Here is a 17638-nt window from a genome sequence, read left to right on the forward strand (position 1 = left end):
ACTAAGAAAATATAGGAGGACACTGGGAATAGTGCTATCCAAGATTCTGCAACTAAGGAAGAAACATAGTAAGGGAGAAAAAAAAAAAAAAAGATGGAACTCAAGATAGGAATTCCCCATGAGGAAGTTTCTTGAATTGCAGCTGAGGGGAAGTATACTGTTTATACTCATAGAGATCCTGCTCAGACCCAGAGGACATGCTCTCTCTGTATTTATATGTATAAAGTCTGTGACTTATCAGAGGAAGAAGGAATTTCAGAAAGAGAGGAAGAGGTTTCTGAGGATGAAGAGCTCATGCTGCCATCTCAATATGAACAGTTGCTTCAAATAACTTTCTACTCTTTATAATCCTTGGGAGTGTACACCTGAAAAGCTTTCCAGACTGTGAATTTGAGCATTCAATCAGGTAAGAGAATGCCGCAGGAGATAGGCTGGAGAGTGACCCATGTTTTCTGTGGACTTGTTCATATTCAAGTCAAATGCCCAGGATTCAGAGTTAGTTTCCTACCTTATGATGGATTCCTCTTCACATTTGGGAATTATGAAGGCTCTTTATACATTTTCATTGCCATATCTCATTTTCAGTTCATCATGCCTGCTTCTTTAAATACTCTCTAAGGTAAATATGTAATCTCTGAGTATGAAAATTGCAATGAAATAAATCAGTACAAATGAGTCTGATAACTAATTTTCTTTAAATGTTAGAAAAAGGTTTCTTCCCCCAAATGAATTTTTGATACAATTTACTTTTATGAGTCAGAGAACCAAAAATGATATTTGGCATATCATTGTGTCTTAAACAGCAGTGGGTTTTACCAGTGTGTAAAACACATGTGGCTGTCAAAGAAAGCTAGTCTGAACTGCTTGAAACCAGCCTTGCATGGAACTATAGCACAGACTGGATAATTGTTCAAAACATGCTCCAGTTATACTGCCAAGAATCCCATGGGCCACCGAGAAGTGTTCCCTCATCTACCCACTCTATTCCAGTCACATCAACTCTCTAATCTCCTCTCAGGGATTCCTCAAACTTTGAAAGACTCCTCTTCCTCAGGAGGCACTCCAATGTCTGTAATCTCAATCCAGACTTTATCATTCTTATCATTCTCTCCTTGTCTGTTTTTTTCTTAAGTAAAAACCTATCAGGTGGTTTTATACTAGGTCAAGAGGTAGCAGTGTTGTGGGATACTTAAAAAATTGTCCCCTGTGAGAGTTGACTTAGGTAGATTAAAGGAAAGTTAAATTCGAAGATAGATGCTTGGGGCACCTGGGTGGCTCAGTGGGTTAAGCCTCTGCCTTCAGCTCAGGTCATGATCCCAGGGTGCTGGGATCAAGCCCCACATGGGGGGGGGGTCTCTGCTCAGCAGGGGGCCTGCTTCCCCCCCCCCAGTCTGCCTCTCTGCCTATGTGTGATCTCTTCCTGTCAAATAAACAAAATCTTTTTTAAAAAACGAAGAACAACAACAACAACAACAACAACAACAACATAGATGCTTGGGGAACCCATGTGGCTCAGTCAGTTGGGCATCTGCCTTAGGCTCAGGTCATGATCTCAGGGTCCTGGGATCAAGTCCTGCATTGGGCACCCTGCTCAGCAGGGTGCTCTCCCTCTCCCTCTGCCTGTTGCTCCCCTGCTTGTGCACTCTCTCTCTCTCTCTCTCTCTNCTCTCTCTCTCTCTCTCTCTCTGTCAAATGAGTAAGTAAAATCTTTTTAAATTTTTTTAAATTTATTTTTAAGAAGAAAGTAGATATTCACAGCCAGAGAAGATGGTAGTCTGGCAACATGCTCTGAGTCTCTGGGAGAAAGAAAAATATTAATGGAAAATCTAATATGGAAGAAAAGTTGTTCAGTCATGTCCCATAACCAACATGTCACTGTCATACTCAATAGTCTAATGATCCAAATCTTGTATGTTTCCTGATCTTAGAACTATGTAAAACAATGCTTTCCCTCAAAATGTTGTTGTGTAGATGAGAAAATCCTCAGCTGCAAAGACTCTGATCTCATCATTCTATATAATATTTTATCTTCTCTCTTAAGTGATGCTGAATCAAACCTCAGTCACTGAATTTCTCCTCCTGGGAGAAACAGACAACCAAGCACTGCAGCCTTATCTCTTCATGGTTTTCCTTGCAATCTATGCTGTCAGTGTGGTTGGGAATGGAGCTGTCCTGATGATTGTCATCTCTTGATTCGAGACTCCATTTACCCATGTATTTCTTCCTGGGAAATCTATCATGTCTAGATGTCTGCTATTCCACAGTGACACTGCCAAAGATGCTGGAGAACTTCTTCTCTGCACACGAGTCAATTTCCTTCTTGGGATGCATAAGCCAGCTTCACTTCTTCCACTTCCTGGGCAGCACAGAGGCCTTGCTGTTGGCTGTGATGGCCTTTGACCGCTTTGTGGCTATCTGCAGGCCACTGCATTACTCTGTCATCATGAATTATCAGCTCTGTACCCAGATGGCTGTCATTGTCTGGACCACTGGTTTTTTCCATGCCCTGCTGCACTCCATGACCTCTCACTTGAACTTCTGTTGCTCTAATCAGATCCATCACTTCTTCTGTGATGTCAAACCTTTGCTGGAGTTGGCTTGTGGGAACACTGAGCTCAACCAGTGGCTTCTCAATACAGTTACAGGTACCATTGCCATGGGCTCCTTCTCCCTAACACTTCTCTCCTACTTCTACATTATCATCTCTCTTTTCTCCAAGTCTCGTTCTTGCAGCACACTTCACAAAGCACTGTCCACGTGTGCCTCTCACTTCATGGTGGTCATTCTTTTCTATGCTCCTGTTCTCTTCACTTACATTCGTCCTGCGTCAGGCAGTTCCATGGAACAGGACCTGGCACCTGCCATCATGTACAGTGTGGTCACTCCTGTACTAAACCCACTGATCTATGCTTTGAGGAACAAGGAAGTGAAAGGGGCCTTGAGTACTGTGATCAGAAAAGGGGGGGTTATACCTCTTCTCAGATCATGTACAATATGCATAATAGAAGAAAGCAGCTAAGGAAAGATAAACGAGAAAGGCCAGCCTGCTTGAATTCCTAGTAGCATAAGGGAAACATGAACATATTGGATACCAGCCATGGATTCTAAATGTTGAATTTGGTTTTAGGATATCAGTTGATAAAACTGATTGGCTATGTATTCTTTAATGAAACAAGGTATAGAAATACGCCTATATTACCCATCTATTGGGTAGCTGAATAGTACTTAAGGCTGTTTAGCTGTGTGGTCCCCCTAAGTTAACATATTTTAATGTAAGCAATAAAATTATTATGCTTTATGTTTTAAGGATTTGAATTTTGAGTCACAGTTACTCAATTAGATAAAAAATGGCAATTTGCAAATTACTTAGGAGGAATTTTTAAGCAATGTGTCATGACTTCTTTTTCTCTAAGCAGGAAGGGAAGTAATTAAAACAAATGACGTAAACACTAACTAACAGGGATAAAATAGCCAATGGTTTATCTAGAGAATTCTGAAACCTCTATCCCCAGAACTGTTTTAATGTCAACTTGATAAACAGTAAAAGATTACTGTGAAATATTGAAAGTTGAGTCAGATTTGGGGGGAAAAAAAATCTCAGGAATCCCTCTCAAGTTTCATTAGTACATCATTTCCCCCTCAGTTGTTGGTCATGAAAAATGATAAGTTTCAAAACCCTTCCTAATTTTCATTTTGTTTTCTTATTTAAATGCTTATTTTCACAAATTATAAAAAACATTGTGATATAATATGATGTAATACTGGTGAAATGTGCAGAATTCATCAAAATGCTTTCTTATTTTCCTTACTTGTTACCGAACTCATACAGAGTTAAAGCTACTACATCATAATGACTGAGGCATTTCTGGAGCTCCTTGCAGGGGACACTATGTTCCTTACTTTCTAAGTCCCAGGGAATGGCTGCTGGGTTTGCAGATTGGTGGGGGCCAGCATTTGTGACTATTTAGAGACAAGATAAAGACTGTGGCCAGCTTTTATGAGCTCAGGGACTGATTGCTCATTCTCCATATTCACTTTCATGAGCCCAAAACAATGTGGTTCTGACCTCACTCCTATGTTGGTTCTATCTTCCCCCTTTATGCACCTTCTATCCTGAACTGTCTCGGGTCATCATTTCTGATAAAAGTATGTGACAAGAGAAAAAAAAGATACACACACACACACACACACACACACACACACACACACACAAATAAAGGAAGAACCTCGTCAAAAAGAACCCCAAGTATAAGATTTATATACTATCAGAACAAACACAAAAACACAGAAACACTGGTGGAAGAAAAAGATGGGAGAGTGGTTATAAATTCTCAGTGTGGGCAAGGAAAGTTGTTTTGATTCTTCCTGGATGTATCTTGATATCTTTGTTAAAGGTCTCAACTTTCCTAAGATAAAGGGGGATTAAAAATTGGCTTACCTATAGGGGTAGCATTGATTGGGGAAAGGGGATTACCTTGAAGTTTAACTCTGTATGAATATTAGAAAATAAAAATAGGGGCACCTGGGTGGCTCAGTGGGTTAAAGCCTCTGCCTTCGGCTTGGGTCATGATCCCAGGGTCCTGGGATCAAGCCCTGCATCGGGCTCTCTGCTCAGTGGGGAGCCTGCTTCCTCCTCTCTCTCTGCCTGCCTCTCTGCCTACTTGTGATCTCTGTCTGCCAAATAAATGAATAGAATCTTAAAAAAAAGAAAAGAAAAGAAAAATAAAAGAGGAATAAACTATACTAAACTAAACTAAAATTTAAAAAATTTTTTAAAAAATAGAAATGCAAAAGAAAAACACAGGTGTATGTATCAAAAAGTTCAGGTTAGAAGGTTATTATGGAATTTGATGTACTGGACACTCACTGTGATCATAAATACGTTAAAAAAATTATCTATATAAAAAAAATGAACCAGAATAGTGGGAACGAGTTAAAAATATAAGTTGTATCTATGAAGTAGTGGTGGTTGTTCTCTTGTAGTCTTTTTTTTTTTCTTTCCTGGTTGGTTTTCTGGGGGTGGGGCCTGCCACATGGGTTTTCAGTTAATGATGTTCCCTGAGTTAAGTCCTCCTGCCCCCCTCAAGGGGGTGGGCTCTGAGGAAACCGGTTTTTTCAGGCTTTTGTTCTCTGGAGGTTTTTATGTTTGTTCACTTTTTTTTCTCTCACCTTGACCGCTTTTGATGGTTTTTGTAGGTTTAGAGGAAAGCAAACTGCACCCTGACCTCCCTCTCAGAGAGAAGGCTCAGCCTGGTCCCCTGTGGGTGCTGCAGAGCCCATATAAATTCCCCCTTGGCCGCTGGCAGAGCAGGTTCTGAGTTGCGGTCCCTGGGGACGCAGGATCTTCTACTTGTACCCAAAACCACAGCAATGGTGGCTGTCTGGGCAGCTCCAGATCAGGTCATCATTTCTGTTTATCAGAATTTTTTACATAATCCAACCTACATAAGAGGCAGTGAACCAGGAGGAGTCCATCATTATCTGGTTATCTAGTGCTGTATCCCCACATACTAGCATCCCCAAACACAGGAGCTTCAAACACTTATTTAACTAACTTTCATTATCCTGAGGCTTGGAAACTTGGAAGAACACAGCAGGGAAGTGTTGGTTCTGCTTGATAATGCCTTGGGCTATGGCTGGGCGCACTTGAGCATCTAGGCATGGAATAGTTGAGAGCTCACAAACTCTGTGTCTCTCCTTCTCCAGTCTCTCCTTGTGGGTGTCCTGTGCTTTTGCAGCACAGATGCCTCAGGGTTGAATTTCCACATGGGTACCAGCAGACCAGGGCAAAACCTGCCAGTCATCTCATGGACAGACCCAAGGACTAGTATTAACATCACCATTACCATACTGTCCAGGTCACAGTAGTCACAGGTCAACTAAACTTCACAGAGAGGAAATCCCTACCTTTCACAGGAAAGAACATCAAAACTTTTGTGGACATCCTCAATCCATCCTGGTTGCAACTCTCACCACTAATAATTAACATTGTCCATGCATACAAAGCACGGTGACTCTCCTTCCAAATAATCTTAATATCTCATCCCATTATAGCATCTGTTCAAAGTCTACATATTTTCACCTATATCAGATCAAGGTACAAATGAGCTTGTTGGGTATGGTTCCTCAAGTATTGTTTCTTACTCAACTAAATGGTGATCTCAGGGTCATGAGATCCAGCCCCCACATCAGACACAATCCTGAGTGTGGACCTGCCTGTGATTCTCTTTCTCCTTTCCCTTGTCCTTCCCCTTGCCCCAATCGTGCTCTCTCTCTCTCTCTCTCTAAAAAAAAAAAAATAATAATCATGAATGGATGCTAAAATTGTTAGGTGAAAATTTTATTGGAAATTGAATAATATGCAGAGCATACTGACACCACCTGACCCCACTGATCAATAACAGAAATAGCATCACTATAAGTGGTAAAACAAACACTGTCTGTCTCATGAGATGACACAATAGAAATAACACAGCAACTTTGAGATAGTCTGTCTAAAAGGTAACAAAAAGCTCCTTCTCCTGGGAGGATTGGTGCAGGTGTGCACTGCAGGAGTCTGTGGAGTTTGGCACATGTGAAGGGGATTGACTGCCTTTCTCTGAGGGTGCACTGAAGAGTGGTGGTTGCAACTGTTCACCTGGGAGCTGGAGATCCAGCACCACCATTTCTTCACTTTTATTTCATCATCTAAAGCAACTCGAAAATCCTTGAGGGTGGGGCAGAGATGGTGTAGGAGTAGCGGACCCTATTTCAACTGGTGCTCAGAATTGAGCTGGATATCTACCAGACCACTCTGAACACCCACAAAATCAGCCTGCGATGTAAGAAGATATATCAGGATCTCTACAAACAGAATATCTCTGGGGGTTGGTTTTGAGGTATGAAGCAGGGAGCCATGATTCTGTGGGCAGATACCAGAAGATAAATGGAAGAGAGAGGGAGCCTCCAGGATCCTGAGAGAGAGGAGCAAAAAAGCCTCCTATGCTGGGGACTGGGCACAACCTGCAGACCGGTAGTGGCAAGGAAGGACTTTAGGGCAGCTGCCCAGACGGAAACCTGGAGCTGTGGGGTTGTGCGTGTGAACTGGGGAAAGCCAGGGGTTTTAGAAGCACAACAGGCAGAGATGTGCCTAGACCTGGAAACAAGGGCTGGGAGTGCTGCTGAGGGGCACACAACCCATGTCCCTGCAGTTTTCAACATCACAGACAAAAATGGAGTCAGTGTGGCCTAAAGGGCTCACTGGAGAACAGACTGCAATCTCTCTGTTCTGAGGCAGAAGTTTGGATATGGCCATTTCTGCTCTGATTCTTGGAAGAGACACAGAAAGCTGTCAGAGAAAGCCCCTAGAGAACAAAAGCCTTGAAAAACCAGTTTTCACTGAGCCCATCCCTCCCCAACAGGGGGCAGGGCAACTCTGCCCAAAAGGGGTGGCCTGAGTAACAGTGTGTGCAGCAGGACCCTCCCGCAGAAGACAGGCAGGAAAAACAAGAGGCCGACACACCTAAGGTGCATCTTGCTTTCAGTTGTGGTCAATAATTTGGACTCTGTACATTCCCTCAACTACCCCCCAACAGAATGAATAAGAGGAGGACTCCCCAACACAGGAAAAATTCAGACTGTGACCTCTGCCACAGAACTAATGGAGATGGATATGAGCAAGATATCAAGAATAGACTTCAGGGTAACTGTTATGCAGACAATAGCTATGATGGAGAAAAACATTAATGGCAACATAGATTCTTTAAGGGCAGAAGTGAGAGCTAATCTGGCAGAACTTAAAAATGCTATCAGTGAGACCATATCTAATCTAGATACTCTCTAGGGCAAATAAGGCAGAAGAACAAATTAGTGATCTAGAAGATGAACTGGTAGTAAAGAAGGATCAGGAGGAGGCCTGGAACAAAGAACTTAGAAACCATGAAAACAGAATCAGAGAAATAAATGATACCATGAAACATTCCAATGTCAGAATTATTAGAATCCCTGAGGGGTTGGAGAGAGAGAGAGAGAGAGAGGACTGAAAGATATATTTGAGCAGGTCACAGTTGAGAATTTCCCTAATCTAGAGAAGGAAATAAGCATTCATGTCCTAGAGTTAGAGAGGACCCCACCCAAGATCAAGAAGAACCAGACCAATGCCCAGGCATGTAATAGTAAAACTCCCAAATCTTAGAACCAAGGAAATCATTTTAAGGGCAGTTAGAGGGAAGAGATTCCTTAAGTACAGAGGGAGGAACATCAGAATAACATCAGACCTGTCCACAGAGACCTGGCAAGACAAAAAGAGATGGCAAGACATATTCAGGGTACTAAATGAGAACAAGCAGCCAAGAATTCTATATCCACCAAGGCTGTCATTCAGAATGGATGGAGTGATAAGGAGCTTCCAGGACTGGCAGAGACTGAAAGAATATGTGACCACTAAACTGACCCTGCCAGAAAAATTAAGGGAGGTTCTATAAAAGGAGAAAGATCCCAATAGTGATATAGAGCAGAAATTTTAAAAGGTAGTCAAAGCTGTGATCACCAAGACGGCATGGTACTGGCACAAAAACATACACAAAGACCAATGGAACAGAGTAGAGAGCCCAGATATGGACCTGCAACTCTATGGTCAAATAATCTTCAACAAAGCAGGAAAAAAATATACAGTGGGAGAAAGAGAGTCTCTTCAAAAAATAGTGCTGGGAAAATTAAACAGCTATGTGTAGAAGAATGAAACTTGACCGTTCTCTTACACCATACACAAAGATAAACTTGAAATGGATGAAAGACCTCAATGTGAGGCAGGAATCCATCAGAATCATAGAGGAGAACATAGGTAGTAACCTCTTCAACATCTGCCACAGCAACTTCTATCAAAACATGTCTCCAAAGGCAAAGGAAACAAAAGCAAAAATGAATTTTTGGGACTTCATCAAGATCAAAATCTTCTGCACAGCAAAGGAAACAACAAAACGAAGAGGCAACTCACGGAATGGGAGAAGATCTTCGCAAATGACAGTACAGACGAAGGGCTGATATCTAGGATCTCTAAAGAACTCCTCAAACTCAACACACAAAAAGCAGATAATCATGTCAAAAAATGGGCAGAAGACATGAACAGACACTTCTCCAATGAAGACATAAAAATGGCTAGCAGACACATGAAAAAATGTTCATCATCACTAGCCATCAGGGAGATTCAAATCAAAACCACATTGAGGTACCACCTTACACCAGTTAGAATGGCCAAAATTAACAAGACAGGAAACAACATGTGTTGGAGAGGATGTGGAGAAAGGGGAACCCTCTTACACTGTTGGTAGGAATGCAAGTTGGTGCAGCCACTTTGGAAAACAGTGTGGAGATTCCTCAAGAAATTAAAAATAGAGCTTCCCATGGGTGCCTGGGTGGCTCAGTGGGTTAAAGCCTCTGCCTTTGGCTCAGATCGTGATCCCGGGGTCCTGAGATCAAGCCCTGCATCGGGCTCCCTTCTCGGCAGGGAGCCTGCTTCCCCCTCTCTCTCTACCTGTCTCTCTGCCTACCTGTGATCTCTATCTGTCAAATAAATAAAAATCTTTAATAAAAAGAAAAATAGAGCTTCCCTATGACCCTGCAATTGCACTACTAGGTATTTACTCCAAAGATACAGATGTAGTGAAAAGAAGGGTCATCTGTATCCTAATGTTCATAGCAGCAGTGGCCACAGTTGCCAATTGTGGAAAGAACCAAGATGGCCTTCAACAGATGAATGGATAAGGAAGATGTGGTCCATATATACTATGGAGTATTATGCCTCCATCAGAATGGATAAATACCCAACTTTTGTATCAACAGGGACAGGACTGAAGAGATTATGTTGAATGAAATAAGTAAAGCAGAGAGAGTGAATTATCATATGTTTTCGCTTATTTGTGGAGCATAAGGAATAACACGGAGGACATGAGGGAGATGGAGAGAAGTGAGTTGGGGGAAATTGGAGGGGGAGATGAAACCATGAGAAGCTGTGGACTCTGAGAAACAAACTGAGGGTTTTGGAGGCACGGGGAGTGGGAGGTTGAGTGAGCCTGGTGGAAAGCACATATTGCATGGAGCGTTGGGTGTGGTACATAAACAATGAATTCTGGAACACTGAAAAGAAATTTTTAAAAAGGAGCACGGGGTGTGGTGCAAAAACAATGAATACTGTTACACTGAAAAGAAATTTTAATAAATAAATAAATAAATATTTTTTTTTTTTAAAGCAGTCTAGTGGCACCTGGGTGGCTCAGTGGGTTAAAGCCTCTGCCTTCAGCTCAGGTCATGATCCCAGGGTCCTGGGATCGAGCCCCTCATCGGGCTCTCTGTGCGGCAGGGAGCCTGCTTCCTCCTCTCTCTCTGCCTGCATCTCTGCCTACTTGTGATCTCTGTCTGTCAAATAAATGAATAAATAATCTTAAAAAAAATAAAATAAATAAAAAGGCAGTCTATAGAGACAAGGACTTCACAGTCAACATGATGACAATAAATTCTTATCTTTCAAAAATCAGTCTCAACATGAACAGCATAAATGCTCCCATAAAAAGTCACAGGGTTTCAGATTGGATAAAAAGATGGGACCCATCCATACGCTGTCTACAAGAGACTCATCTTGAACTTAAAGATACATCCATACTGAAAGTGAAGGGAGGGAGAACCATCTTTCATGCCAACAGACTTCAAAAGAAAGCTTGGGTAGCAATTCTCATATCAGACAAATAAGATTTTAAGCTAAAGACCTTAGTTAGAGATACAGAAGGACACTATATCATTCTTAAAGGGTCTATCCAACAAGAGAATATAACAGTTGTAAATATCTATGCCCCCAACATGGGTGCAGCCAACTACATAAGTCAACTGTTAACCAAAATAGAGACATATCGATAATAATATGTTAATAGTAGGAGACATCAACATGCCACTCTCAGCAATATACAGATCATCTAAGCAGAAAATGAACAAAGAAACAAGAGTTTTGAATGACACACTGGACCAGATGGACCTCATAGATATACACAGAACATTCCACCCTAAAACAACAGAATACTCATTCTTTTTAAGGGCACATGGAAGTTTCTCCAAAATAGACCACACACTGGGACATAAAACAGATCTCTACTGATATGGAAAGATTGAGATTATTCCCTGCATATTCTCAGACCACAGCACTGTGAAACTGGAACTCAATCACAAGGAAACGTTTGGAAGAAATTCAAACACTTGGAAACTAAAGACCATGCTGCTCAAAAATGTTTGGGTCAACCAGAAAATCAAAGAAGAGCTTAAACAATTCATGGAAACCAATGAGAATGAAGACACATCTGCCTAAGACATATGGCATATGGCAAAGTTTGTCCTAAGGGGGAATACATAGCCATCCAAGCCTCACTAAAAAAAAAAAAAAAAAAAAAAACAGGAAAATCCCGAAGCAGAGAGAGTCAATTATCATATGGTTTCACTTATTTGTGGAGCATAACAAATAGCATGGAGGACATGGGGAGTTAGAAGGGAGTTGGGGGAAATTGGAAGGGGAGGTGAACAATGAGAGACTATGGACTCTGAAAAACAATCTGAAGGGTTTGAAGAGGTGGGGGGGTGGGAGGTTGGGGGAACCAGGTGGTGGGTATTAGAGAGGGCACGGATTGCATGGAACACTGGGTGTGGTACAAAAACAATGAATACTGTTATGATGAAAATAAATTTTAAAAAATGATTATTAAAAAAAAAACAGGAAAATCCCGAATACACAAACTATCTTTACACTTCAAAAACTGGAGAATCATCAACAAATTATGCCTAACCCACACATGAGGAGGCACATAATTAAGATTAGGGCAGAAATGAATGAATTAGAAGCCAGAAATACAGTAGAACACATCAATGAAACTGGATGCTAGCTCTTTGACAGAATTAATCAGATCAATAAACCATTGGCCAGACTTAGCCAAAAGAAAGGAGAAAGGACCCAAATTAATAAAATTATGAATGAAAGGGGAGATATCACAACTAACACCAAGGAAATAAAAACAAGCATCAGAAATTATTCTCAACAGCTATATGCCAATGAGTTAAGCAACCTAGAAGAAATGGATGCATTTCTGGAAACCTATAAACTACCAAGACTGAAACAGGAAGAAATGGACAATATGAATAAGCCAATAACCAGTAAGGAGACTGAAGAAATATCAAAAACCTCCCAAGGTCCTGGGCCTAATGGATTCCCTGGGGAACTCTACCAAACATTCAAAGAAGTAATACCTATTCTCCTGAAGCTGTTTCAAAAAATAGAAATAGAAGGAAAGCTTCTAATTCTTTCTATGAATCCAGCATTACCTTGATCCCAAAATCAGGCAAAAACCCCATCAAAAAGGAGAATTTCAGACCAATATCCCTGATGAATATGGTGCCAAGATTCTCAACAAGATCCTAGCTAACAGGATCCAACAGTACATTGAAAGGATTATCCACCAGGACCAGGTAGGATGTCTCCTGGGATGCAAGGATGATTCAACATTTGCAAATCAATTGGTATAACAGAACATATTAGTAAGGGGAGAGAGAAGAAACACGTGGTCCTCTCAATTGATGCAGAAAAAGCATTTAACAAAATACAGCATTCTCTCCTGATTAAAACTCTTCAAGTATAGGGACAGAGGGAACATTCCTCAATATCATAAAAGCCATCTATGATAAGCTCACAGCAAATATCATTCTCAATGGGGAAAACCTGAGAGCATTTCCCTTAAGATCAGGAACAAGAAAAGGATGCCCACTCTCACCAATATTGTTCAATATAGTACTAGAAGCCCTAGCAACAGCAATCAGACAAAAAAAAGAAATAAAAGCTACTCAAATTGGCAAAGAAGAAGTCAAACTGTCTCTTCATGGATGACATGATACTTTATGTGGAAAACCCAAAGACTTCACCCTGAAATTACTAGACTTCAAACATCCATTCAGCAACATGGCAAGATACAAAATCAATGCACAGAATTCAGTTGCATTTCTATATACTAACAATGTAACTGAAGAAAGAGAAATTAAGGAAGCTATTCCATTTACAATAGTACCAAAATCCACAAGATACCTAGGAATAAACCTAACCAAAAAAGTGAAAGATCTATACTCTAGAAACTACAGAACACTGATGAAAGAAATGGAGAAGGAAGACACAAAGAGAAGGAAAAACACTCCATGCTCAAGAATTGGAAGAATAAACATCGTTAAAATGTCAATACTTCCCAGAGCAATCTACACTTTCAATGCAATCCCAATCAAAATACCAATAGGATATGGTCCATCTCCGTATCTTTGGGTAAATATGCAGGAGTGTGATTACCAGGTCATAGGATAGCTCTATTTTTAATTTTTTGAGGAATTGCTGCTCTGTTTTCCAAAGTGGGTGCACCAACAGAGTAAGAGGGTTCCCCTTTCTCTATATCTTCTCTAACATTTGTTGTTTCCTGCCTTGTTATTCTTTGCCAATGTTCATAGTAGCAATGTCCACAATAGCTAAACTATGGAAAGCACCGAGATGCACTTCAACAGATGAATGAATAAGGAAGATGTGGTCCATATATACAATGGAATATTCCTCAGCCATCAGAAAGGATGAATAACCAACTTTTACATCAACATGGATGGGACTGAGGAGATTATGCTGAGTGAAATAAGTCAAGCAGAGAAAATCACCTATCACAATTATCACTTGTGGAACATAAGGAATAACATGGAGGACGTTAGGAGAAGGAAAGGAAAAATAAGTTGGGGAAAATCAGAGGGGGAGATGAACCATGAAGGACTATGGACTCTGAGAAACAAACTGAGGGTTTTGGAGGGGAGAAGAATGGGAGGTTGGGTGAGGCTGGTGGGGGGTATTAAGGAGGGCACGGATTGCATGGAGCACTGGGTGTGGTGCAAAAACAATGAATACTGTTGCTGAAAAGAAATAAAAAATAAATAAATAAATAAATAAAATAAAAAGTCAAAAAAAAAGGAGAGCATGTATTGCATGGAGCACTGGGAGTGGTGCATAAACAATGAACTCTGGAACACTGAAGGGAAATTTTAAAAATAAAATTTTTTTTAAAAATCAACTTATATTATGAAGATGGCAGAGAAATAGCACACTGGGATGACATCAGGTTTCAAGAAATCAGCTAGATAGCTTATCAAACCATTCCAAACACCTACAAATCCAACAGGAGATCAAAGAGAAGAAGAGCAGCAATTCTAGAAACAGAAAATCGACCACTTTCTGAAAGGTAGGACCAGCGGAGAAATGAATCCAAAGCGACGGGAAGATAGACCATGGGGGGAGGGGCCAGCTCCCGGCAAGCGGCTGAGCAATGGAGCAGAACTTTTAAAACTTTTCAGAACTTTTAAAAGTCTGCTCCACTGAGGGACATCACTCCAGAGGCTAAGCCAGGGTGAAGCCCATGCGGGGACAGCATGGCCTCAGGTCTCACGGGGTCACAGAAGGATCGATGCTGTCTGAGTGTCATAGAGCTCACAGGTATTAGAGCAGGGAAGCTGGCTACAGAGACAGAGCTGAGGAATGAGCTCTCAACTCGGGGTTACCTTACCGTGATCCATGGCACAGGCCACTGCTCTGTGAGTAGGGACCCCTCAAGATCCAGGGAGACTCCCTCTGGAAGAGCTCAAGGATCTGCAGGGTTCGGAGACTCCTGGCAGGGCTGTGCCCCAGAGACAGATGCTTGGTCACAGGCCAGGTGAGCTAAGAGCGTGGCCGGGGAGGAGGGAGATGGTAGGGATTGAGCGCTTTTCTCAGAGGGTGCACTGAAGAGGGGACCCAAGCTCTCAGCTACTCTGGGCTAGAGATTGGGAGGCCGCCATTTTCATCCCCATCCTCCGGAACTCTATGGAAAGCATTCAGGGAACAAAAGCTCCCGAAAGCGAACCCGAGTGGTTAGCTTAGCCTGGCCCCTGGTAAGGGCAATGCAATTCTGCCTCAGGCAAAGACGCTTGAGAATCATTACAACAGGCCCCTCCCCCAGAAGATCAGCAACAAATCCAGCCATGACCAAGTTCACTTACCAAGGAGAACAGCGGATTTCCAGAGGAGGAGAAAGCAAAACATGGAATTCATGGCTTTCTCTCCATGATTCTTCAGTCTTGCAAAGTTAATTAATTTTTTTACTTTTACTTTTTTTCTTCTGCTAAATTTTTTTTTGCCAGAATCAATATTTTATTTTTTTTTTTGCACCACACCCAGTGCTCCATGCAATTCGTGCCCTCTCTAATACCCACCACCTGGTTCCCCCAACCTCCCACACCCCGCCCCTTCAAAACCTTCAGATTGTTTTTCAGAGTCCATAGTCTCTCATTGTTCACCTCCCCTTCCAATTTCCCTCAACTCCCTTCTCCTCTCCATCTCCCCATGTCCTTCATGCTATTTGTTATGTTCCACAAATAAGTGAAACCATATGATAATTGACTCTTTCTGCTAAATTTTTTCTTAACTTTTACCCTTTCCTCTTTTAACATTTTAACTAGTTTATCTTAACAATACTTTTCATTTTAAAAATATCTTTTTTGAACCTTCACTATTATAGTCATATTTTATCTTTCATTGTATCTAAACTTATTTTTTCTATACACATAGGGTTTTTTCTTCTAAAAAAATTTGGGGTACAACTTCTCCTAATAGATCAAAATACACCTTAAATCTAGCACAGGGATTTCTTCTACTTTCCAGCCTGAGCAAATTCTCTCTACTTTCTTTTTTTTATTCTCCCAACCAACTTATCTTATCAACTCCTTTTTAGAAACTAAAAAAAAAATTCATCTTTATATTCATATTCCATCCATTCATCATGTTGACCCTTATATATATTTTTCGTTCTTTAAAATTTTAGGAGGTAGTTTCTTCTAAGAGACCAAAATACTCCCAAAATTAAGTGGGTGACCCTGTCCTATTCAACAGTCTAATAGATATATTTTTTCTTCTTTATATTTTTTCCTTTTTTTTCTCTCTTTTTAATTTTTTTTTCTGAACTTCTTTTTACCCTCTTTCTTCCCCCCCACAATTTGGGGTATCTTCTGATTTGGTGAAAGCACATTTTCCAGGGGTCTTTGCCACCCTTTTAATATTTTATTCACTCCTTCATATATTATTATCTCAATAAAATGACAAGGCAGAAAAACTCACCACAAAAAAAAAGAACAAGAGGCAGTACAGAAGGCTAAAGACCTAATCAATATGGACATTGGTAATATGTCAGCTCTAGAATTCAGAATGATGATTCTCAAGGCACTAGCTAGGCTTGAAAAAGGCATGGAAAATATTAGAGAAACCCTATCTGAATAAATAAAAGCCCTTTCTGGAGAAATAAAAGAACTAAAATCTAACCAAGTTGAAATTTAAAAAGCTATTAATGAGGTGCACTCAAAAATGGAGGCTCTTACTGCTAGGATAAATGAGACAGAAGAGAGAATTAGTGATACAGAAGACCAAATGACAGAGAATAAAGAAGCTGAGCAAAAGAGAGACAACTACTGGACAATGAGGGGAGAATTCGAGGGATAAGTGATACCATAAGACAAAACAACATTAGAATATTAGAATAATTGGGATTCCAGAAGAAGAAGAAAGGGAGAGGGGAGCATAAGGTATATTGGAGAGAATTATTGTAGAGAATTTCCCTAATATGGCAAACGGAACAAGCATCAAAATCCAGGAGGCACAGAGAAACCCCCTCAAAATCAATAAGAATAGGTCCACACCCCGTCACCTAATAGTAAAATTTACAAACCTTAGCGACAAAGAGAAAATCCTGAAAGCAGCCCAGGACAAGAAGTCTGTAACATACAAGGGTCAAAATATTAGAATGGAAACAGACATATCCACAGAGACCTGGCAGGCCAGAAAGAACTGGCATGATGTATTCAGAGCACTAAACGAGAAAAACATGCAGCCAAGAATACTATATCCAGCTAGGCTATCACTGAAAATAGGAGAGATAAAAAGCTTCCAGGACAAACAAAACTAAAAGAATTTGTAAACAACAAACCAGCTCTACAGGAAATATTGAAAGGGGTCCTCTAAGCAAAGAGAGAGCCTAAAAGTAGTAGATCAGAAAGGAACAGAGACAATATACAGTAACAGTCAACTTACAGGCAATACAATGGCACTAAATTCCTATCTTTCAATAGTTACCCTGAATGTAAATGGGCTAAATGCCCCAATCAAAAGACACAGGGTATCAGAATGGATAAAAAAAAAAATACCCATCTATATGTTGCCTACAAGAAACTCATTTTAGACCCAAAGACACCTCCAGATTTAAAGTGAGGGGGTGGAAAACAATGTGCCATGCTAATAGACATCAGAAGAAAGCTGGGGTGGCAATCCTTATATCAGAACAATTAGATTTTAAGCCAAAGACTATAAGAAGAGATGAGGAAGGACACTATATCTTACTCAAAGGGTCTATCCAACAAGAAGATCTAACTATTTTAAATATCTATGCCCCTAACGTGGGAGCAGCCAACTATATAAACCAATTAATAACAAAATCAAAGAAACACATTGACAATAATACAGTAATAGTAGGGGACTTTAACACTCTCCTCACTGAAATGGACAGATCATCCAAGCAAAAGACCAACAAGGAAA

General features: G+C 40.7%; 1 protein-coding gene across 1 annotated transcript; it reads left to right on the top strand.

The window, feature by feature from the left end:
- Positions 1 to 2043: 2043 nt before the first annotated feature.
- Positions 2044 to 3019, top strand: LOC111144393 (olfactory receptor 12D2-like). Its single transcript, XM_022498664.1, is given in 2 exon segments — positions 2044 to 2190; positions 2192 to 3019. Coding segments are annotated over 2 exon segments (975 nt in total).
- Positions 3020 to 17638: the final 14619 nt, after the last annotated feature.

Source organism: Enhydra lutris, unplaced genomic scaffold (assembly GCF_002288905.1).
Source record: "Enhydra lutris kenyoni isolate GAN:26980312 unplaced genomic scaffold, ASM228890v2 scaffoldscaffold11, whole genome shotgun sequence".
NCBI classification, from domain to species: Eukaryota; Metazoa; Chordata; class Mammalia; order Carnivora; family Mustelidae; genus Enhydra; species Enhydra lutris.